Consider the following 8773-nt stretch of genomic DNA (forward strand, 5'->3'; position numbering starts at 1 on the left):
AAGAGCGAGAGAGAGAGCTTGTGTGAATTAGGCTACCTCTGTGCGTCCCTCAACAGTGTTCTGCAGCAGCGTCTCTAAATAGTGCTGTTATTACCTCGCTAGTGAGAAATGTCATGTGTAGCCTTTAAGTTGCTACACTATATAGGCTAACTGATAAAATCGTCAGGGCAGCGCTGACAACACCTTTTTGTGCAAACTGCGTGACCGTAGTGTGCGTGCGAGCACGTGTGATTGCAGTAATTCCTGTGTGCTGTAGGTACTGTATGCTAATTTCCGTTATTACAGTTAACTATGCGAAGTGATATGGAACTGTAATGCGGTCAAGAGAGCTGCCTGGAACTACGTTAGCCGTGCGTTTCCCTGAAAATAATTGCACACCTCAGAACGTTCGTCAGCCAATCAGATTCAAGCATTTGAAGTATAAGTGGTTTACAAACCAACGTTCTTCTCTCACTGCTCATGTGATAACCTACCTTTCCAGGTGATGAACTGTCATTGATCTGTAAAGATGGCATAGTGCTGTGCGTTGCTGAGGTGTACAGGCTGGTGGGATGAGCGTGGTGGGCCAGCAGTTCAGGGGAAACAGCGCTGTAGGCAGGCGGTACAGGTGCCATCTGCCTTTGCAGCAACTGCAGGATCACATTTATATCAGCCGTCATCCTGGTCTCCAGTCTTTAGAGAGAGAGAGAGAGAGAGAGAGAGAAAAGTGGAGTTGTAAGACAAACGCAAACTTTGCCATTAAAAGCTTGTTTTTTTTTTTTATCCTCTGGATATCGGACCTGTTGAGTTGCGACTGCAGCAGCTCCAGACGCGCCTGCAGCCGACTCGGTCTGTCCTCAACACAGGGGCTGTGATGGTGGTAGCAGGCCTGCACTGCAGAGGAACGTCTCTGACTCTCTGAGTACTGACTGGTCCTGTGGTCGGGCAAACAGCCGTATAACCCTGACACGTTCAGAGGAGCCGCTGTATGGATGAAGAATAAGTGGAAAGATCAAGAGGAACAGAAAGATACAGAGTAACAGACAAGTTAAAGATGGAGAAGACTAAAATTATTATAAAATATCATACATTTGCAGATAAAAAATAAACAGTAGCTAAACACCAATTTGCATACTTCTACCAATTACAAAACATACATGCTGGCTGGCTATGGTAAATTGCATACTTTTAAAGTTGGCATGAAATTAAAATTCATCCTGACTACTTTTTAAATGCATGTCTTAGGTGTTTATATGTTTATATGATAAAAATTTTTTTGACATTGCAATTTTCAATCAAAATGTCATAACTGGATCTTCCAGTGAAATGACAGACTTCTATTTGGTGACGTATGCCGAACTTATACAGTACTTAAACTTTGCCCCTTTCCTCCACGTCATTGTCATGGCATATTATGCAACCCAGGCTCACTGGGAAAAAAAACTACATACCTACATTTCTACATGTTTAAAACTCCAATAATATACATACAATTTGCTGCCATTCCAGTTGAAATGAACACTTGTGGCAGTAAAACACCAACAATCTTTATTTATTTTCATACAAATTTTAAATAAAGGGGCAGATTATCAATTAATGAATGTGAAATGTTCATTTTTGCATGGTTCCTTGCACTATACTATGATATCAGCTGTAAACCACTTATAGTGCATGATTTTTAAAAAATGTTAATATTTGCACCACATACCCAGCTTTTCTGACATAGTAAACTTGCTCGTTAGCGCACCTGATACAATGCTGCAATTGTAATGCAGAGAGCTTGGTTACAAGTTTCATGAAGACAGTTTGACAAAAAAAAGCTATGTAGAAATAAGGTGAAATGGCACAATTGCTTTAGTAAAAAGTTTTCTTTAGCACCATCGTTTGAGTTTAGGGCTTGGTTTGCTTGGTATATGTATAGGTAGAAGTCACTGTTCCTGACACGTCGACGCGTCCACCATCTTGGAACGTTCAATGTGTCATCACTCACAGTAAAAATCAATGAGTTTTTTCAGGATGCCACCACATTGCGCAGCCTCTGGTTGCAAAAACCACCAAAATTGGAGAAATTGGATAAACTTTAACCGGTAAGAATGTGTTGATTTGTGTTTTTAATATGAATTAACTCAATATTACAGGTTTTTAAACTGTAGTGACTTTTGATGTTAAGCTAATGCCTTCTTCTTGTTGTACTGTGTTAGTTAAGCGAAATCATCTGCTTATCTGTCTATTGCAGACATAGATATGTACATGCGTCTAACTACTGCAGACACACAGGCAACTACCTACATATCTATGCGTGGTACCATATTTTTTTGAATGCGATAGAGCATTCACTTTTTAGCGCCACTCACCAGACATTTTATTTCCAAACTGCTGCAATACGTGCTTGCACGTAAATGCAAAAAACTATTATTATTTACCCATTTACGTTTATCTGATCTGAGAAAATTAAACACACTTTTTAGCACCACTCACTAGACATTTCACTTTTGAACTGCTGCGAAACCCTTTTTGCAAAAAGGTCCCAACAGGTGCATATTTTTCATGAACTTGGGCTGATAATACGTTCAGCCTACTATGATTTAGGAGGCATCAAATCCAATCCTGCTACCTGTGCACGGATGTGTCCCTCCCAGTGGTCCTCCCATGGCAGAAGCTGTGCTGTTGTCGGGGGGCATGAGGCTGACTGCAGAAGGGGAGTATTCTTGCATCTCTGTCCTTGGCGAGTACATTTCCCCTCGGCCAGATACCAGGGGCTTCATGTCCTCCTCACTGGACAAGGAAGCAGCACTGGTATTGCTGCATAACTCATCCCAGTGAGAGAGCGGTATTGCCCCCCGGTGGTTGCCCACAGGCGAACAGGACTGGACTGGGTACGTGTCCATCCCATCTCGGTCCATCCCATCTTAGTGATTTAAGAGAGAAGAGAGATCAGAATAGTATGTTGTATCCTTTTTGTGTCCCTCTTGGACTAGATTAGCAAACTTACCAGGTCGATTTCGCTGTAAGGGGTTCCTCCGATGTCTGGGTTGATGGTACCCACAGTCTTTCGAGTCCTCGCTTGGGGTTGCATGCATGACTCTGTCTGCCTGATACACACAAGCTTCAGTAACTCATATAATTACAGAAAACATGTACAGAAACACAAATAATAACTCGCTGTTGTCCAAAACACACATTTATTTCCTCTGTATTGTGTGAGTTTGAGTGGCTTACATCTCGAAGGTTGAATGTGATCTCTAGGTTACTCCAGAAGCTGTCGGAGAAATCGGGGTACATGTCCAACACTTCCAGCAGGTCGTCTCTGAGGATCTTGTGCAGGTCACAGTACGTCAGAGCCCTCACGTCCGCACTTGATTTCCCCGGCCTGGCATATAGACTGATGTGCTCCCCAAAAATATCATTCTTACCTACAGTGGAAACAGAAAGAGAGGCAGGAGTTGGAATGATTAGAGGAGAAATACAGAAGAATAGCATCACATTTGGGTGCCAAATAGGCTTCATGTAATGCTGAGTATTAATACAACATTTAAAAGAGTTCAACCACTAAGGGGCACTATAAAGCTGCACTTTAGTGAGGCTACAGTTTTTTGGGACCCTACACTGCTGACGGGATGGACCACCCTAGAAAACAGGAACAGCAGCATGATCCTCAATGATACAATCCTTTAAGTTCTGAGTATTAATCTCCAGTCATTGTTTTAACTTTTATAAGGCAATGTGTTTGTAAATTTCACTGGAATACATACACTACCATTCAAACGTTTGGTGTCAAATTTTTTAAGAAATTATTAATACTTTTATTTAGCAAGGATGCATTAAACTGATCAAAAGTGACAAGGAAGCCCTTTATAATTCAGATAATAATACAGATAGTTTCTATTTGAAATAAATGCTGTTGATTTAAATTTTCTATTCATCAAAGTATATTACAAACAAAAGACGGTTTCCACAAAAATACTAAGCAGCACAACTGTTTTTAACATTGATAATAGTAAGAAATGTTTCTTGAGCACCAAATCAGCATTTTAGAATGATTTCTGAAGAAATGTGATACTGAAAATTAGATTTTATAAATTGCATTTAAAATAGGAAGCTGTTCCAGTGTCAATTACAATATGTGACCCTGGAGCACGAAACCAGTCTTAAGTTGCTGGGCTATATTTGTAGCAATAGCCAACAATACATCGTATGGGTCAAAATTATTGATTTTTCTTTTATGCCAAAAATCATTAGGATATTAAGTAAAGATCATGTTCCATAAAGATATTTTGTAAATTTCCTACTGTAAATATATCAAAACTTAATGTTTTTGGTTAGTAATATGCACTGCTATGAACTTCATTTGGACAACTTTAAAGGCAATTTTCTTAATATTTAGATTTTTTTGCTCCCTCAGATTCCAGACTTTCAAATAGTTGTATCTCGGTCAACTATTGTCATATCCTAACAAACCATACATCAATGGAAAGCTGATTTATTCAGCTTTCAGATTATGTATAAATCTCAGTTTCGAAAAATTGACCCTTATGACTGGTTTTGTGCTCCAGGGTCACATATATGTAACGATATCACTGATTTACTGGATTTTTGGGCAAAATAAAGGCCCCAAACATTTAAACAGTAGTGTAAGCTGAAATAAATGAAAAAAAGCAAGATACAAGATACAAAAAGCAAAAAACAAGATACAGTTACATCAGCTTTCTGAGCAAAACAATAAATGTGAAGTATCAAGCTCAAATCACAAAAAAAAATCTCTTTGTGTTTACTAAAGTTAAGTCAGCAAGTTCTAATTTTCAAGCTGGAGTGGGTTGAAATAAAGAAAATCAAAATATAAAACAGACAAAACTAGAAAGTAGTCAAACCTAAAATGGCCACGACCACATCCTCTCGGAGGATCTCTATGGAGCCGCGGGAGATGAAATACAGTGCAGTTAATACGTCTCCACTGTGCACCAGAGTGTCACCGGGTGGGGCATGAGTGGTCTTAAAACGCATGGCCAGAGCCCGCAGACAGCCCTTGCTCGCCCCCCGGAATGCCTTACAGTTCTGCAGCAGACTGCGGTTCAGATGCAGACAGATGTCAGCCTGCAGACACTCCGGAAAACCCTTCAACACCTGTAGTAGGACATGTGAGAAAACGACAACATTATGCAAATTTACAGATGTACAATATTTTTCACATTTGAATTAAACCCCATAAATTGACTAAGGGTTAAAAGGTAGCATTTTAAGTATAAATCAAAAAAAAAATTTAAACGATTTATTCTTATGGGTGCTTCATAACATATATGAGGGGTCCGGAAACCCTCTCACCATACTTTGAACATTATATCGGGCAGTATATAAAAGTACATGTATTACTTCAGGTATATTTAGAGTTTGTGTGTGCTTGTAACTCACAGCGTTCATGTCAATGCCGTTAGTGTAGGACCAGGCGTGCTGGAAGTACTCTTCTAGTCGTTGTCGAAGTCCTCCTGGGATCTGATGGAACCTGATGAACTCTTTCACACGTAGCATCTGAGTGTGATAGCGAGCTGTGCCTGAGTACAACCTCTGAATTATAGCTGACACATTGCCAAAGATACTGGCATACATCAGGGCTGGAAATAAAGAAGAACAAAGATTATCATCAGCCAAAAGCATGGTGCAAACAAAATATTTTTTAAATCAAATTTATTTATAATATATACACTACCATTTAAAAGATTGGGATCAGTAAGAAGTTTTTGAATAAAATCTCTTATGCTCACCAAGGCTGCATTTATTTGATCAACATACAGTAAAAACAGTAATATTCAGAAATATGATCACAACATAAAACAACTGTTCTATTTTAATGTTTGTTGTAATATGTAATTTATTTTTGTAATGGCAAATCTGAATTTTCAGCAGCCATTACTCCAGTCGTCAGTGTCACAAGATCCTTTAGAAATTACTAATATACTGATTTGCAGCTCAAGAAACATTTCTCATTATCAGTTGAAAACTTGTTTTTCAAGATTCTTTGATGGATATGAAGTTCAAAAGAATTTATTTGAAATATAATTTTTTTGTAATATTATAAAGGACTTTACTTTCACTTTTGATGAATTTAATGTGCCCTTGGTGAATTAAATAATAATGTCTATTACAAAAACTTCAGAACTACAAAAAACAGACTCCAAACTTTTAAACAGTAGCATATGTCAATAGTAGCTGAGAAAATATGAAAATTAAAATTAAAATAAAAAAAAATATTTTTACTGAACATAAGTCAATCTTTCAGTCCAATTTGCAATCAAAACTATCTTAATGACCCCAGACCTTTGTATGGTATGGTAATGTATATTAATGTTTAAGTTGTTGAAGTTCCCAGTGAAGCCTACTTGTCATGCCTAATATGTGACCCTGGAGCACAAAACCAGTCATAAGGGTCAATTTTTAGAAATTGAGATTTATACATCAAGCTGAATAAATGAGCTTTCCATTGATGTATGGTTTGTTAGGATAGGACAATACTTGGCTGAGATACAACTGTTTGAAAATCTGGAATCTGAGGGAGCAAAAAAATTAAATATTGAGAAAATCGCCTTTAAAGTTGTCCAAATGAAGTTCTTAGCAATGCATATTACTAATCAAAAATTAAGTTTTAACATATTTATGGTAGGAAATTTACAAAATATCTTCATGGAACATGATCTTTACTTAATATCCTAATGATTTTTGGCATAAAAGGAAAATCGATCATTTTGACCCATACAATATATTTTTGGCTATTGCTGCAAATATACCCCAGCGACTTAAGACTGGATTTGTGGTCCAGGGTCACATATAGATAATGAATGTAGTGCACTTACAGCCAATGAGCATGACACAAATGGAAAAAATCTTCTCAGGGTTGGTGTTGGGAGAGACGTTTCCGAATCCCACGCTGGTCAAACTACTGAAGGTGAAGTACAGTGCAGTTACATATTTATCCTTGATAGAGGGGCCGGAGAAGGAATCGCTGTCATTGTAACGTTTGCCAATCTGGTCAGCCAGGTTGTCCAGCCAGCCGATCTTCATGCCTCCAATACGGGCAGAGCTGGTGCGCTCCACGTTGCCAATGGCGTACCAGATGCATGCCAGCCAGTGAGCGATGAGGGCAAAGGTGCACATGAGGAGGAAGAGCACTGCCGCGCCGTACTCAGAGTAATGGTCCAGTTTCCTCGCTACTCGCACCAATCGCAGCAGCCGCGCAGTCTTCAGAAGACCAATCAGAGTCGTGGTTTGAGGCTGGAAGGACGAGTTTGAGAGGATACATTAGTTTGCATTTTTATTTAGTCTGCATGATTGCGACAGAATGATATTTATGACCTCCTTCCATGGCACACAAAAGGGGAATCTCTGAAGAAGCCCTTCCACCTTCTATACATGTAATAAAACTTAACAAGGGCTTGAGCTGTCAAACTTAAAAAACATCAAAAAGTCATGTTACATAGACTTCTGAAGTGATTGCATGGCTTTACGTGAGGAACAAATCACTATTCAGCAATCATTTTTCCTCTAGTGAGCTGTGAACTGAAGTCATTGAGTCAGTAAGTTGAATTGAAGAATGGATCAGTATGATTCATGAACAAATCATTCAGACCAGTGTTGTGAACAAAAGATTCATTAAAAAAGATTAGACTCCCGAAAAGAACGATTTGTTCACAAACTTTGAGATTCAAGACTTAAATTTTGATTGGTTCCTTATACAAATCTATCATATGTTTTAAAGGGACAGCTCACCCAAAAAAAAAAGAAAATTCTGTCATCATTTAATCATCTTTATAAATGCATCATTCATTCATCATTTACTGCAAGAATTTCTTTCTTCTGCTGAACAAAAAAGAAGACATTTTGAAGAATGCTGGTAACCAAACAGTTAATGGTCCCGATTTTTTCCCCCATACTATGGAAGTCAGTGGGGACCATCAACTGTTTCTTCATTCTATTCTTCAAAATATCTTCTTTTATTTTCCACAGAAGAAAGAAACTCGTATAGGTTTAAATCAGCTTGAAGGTGAGTAAATGATTACAGAATTTTTATTAACAGGTGAACTATCCCTTTAAGAAGATTTATAATTAGGTTCACAAGTCAGAAGATACTTTTATGATGCTTTTTTGTCATTTTTCTTCACTTTCTTTATATGGAAAAGAGTGATTAGTATGTTATTTAAAATTTCACTTTTTGTGTTTCATGGAAAAAAAGATTAATAATACTTCCAGTATGTTAACTTCTAAACTGTTCTCTTTATATATTATAGAATTATATACTTATATACTTATACACTATATAAAAGAAAAATAAATGACCATAATCAGTCTCTGTTTTTCATGAGATAAATGGCAGATTTCAAATCACATACTTCAGTACTCGTTAAATAGTAAGAACCATTGTATGATAATATTTAAAATGGCACCAGCCCTATTTTGTGGAAGTGACCTTCACCTTTACTGTATACATCATCAATAATGCAGTATCTACAGGTCGATAGAACGTTCAGAATAACAAGCGCAATCAACATTAGTTTTACGATCAGTTTTACCAGGGATGAGCTGCTGAACATTCGGCAGAACACGCCACACAATCTTCTACCGGATTTCGTTTATTCGGACGTTTTGCTGAACGTTGTAGTCGGCGGAGCTGCTGCGCTGATCAAGCGCTTCAGGACGCGCTGATGGGGGAAGCGAGCCGGCGTGCTCGTGAAGCTCCGGAAGCGCGGATTCCGAACGCCGTTGGCCAGCATCCATCTGGCGAACCTCCGCTCTCTACCCAACAAAACGG

At 38.3% G+C, this 8773-nt stretch overlaps 1 protein-coding gene across 1 annotated transcript in view; it reads right to left on the reverse strand.

The window, feature by feature from the left end:
* The window catches only part of LOC107658465 (potassium voltage-gated channel subfamily H member 6-like), a 39257-nt gene that overhangs the window by 3289 nt on the left and 27195 nt on the right, over window positions 1-8773 (reverse strand). The window contains exons 8-15 of the mRNA XM_016447024.1: window positions 6822-7239; window positions 5386-5585; window positions 4848-5100; window positions 3199-3392; window positions 2972-3071; window positions 2594-2887; window positions 780-963; window positions 474-672 (exon numbers count right to left, since the gene is read on the reverse strand). Of these exons, the coding sequence (XP_016302510.1) occupies window positions 474-672; window positions 780-963; window positions 2594-2887; window positions 2972-3071; window positions 3199-3392; window positions 4848-5100; window positions 5386-5585; window positions 6822-7239 (1842 nt within the window). The remainder of the gene's footprint in view (window positions 1-473; window positions 673-779; window positions 964-2593; window positions 2888-2971; window positions 3072-3198; window positions 3393-4847; window positions 5101-5385; window positions 5586-6821; window positions 7240-8773) is intronic.

This window comes from Sinocyclocheilus anshuiensis, unplaced genomic scaffold (assembly GCF_001515605.1).
Source record: "Sinocyclocheilus anshuiensis isolate Anshui unplaced genomic scaffold, SAMN03320099.WGS_v1.1 scaffold371, whole genome shotgun sequence".
NCBI classification, from domain to species: domain Eukaryota; kingdom Metazoa; phylum Chordata; class Actinopteri; order Cypriniformes; family Cyprinidae; genus Sinocyclocheilus; species Sinocyclocheilus anshuiensis.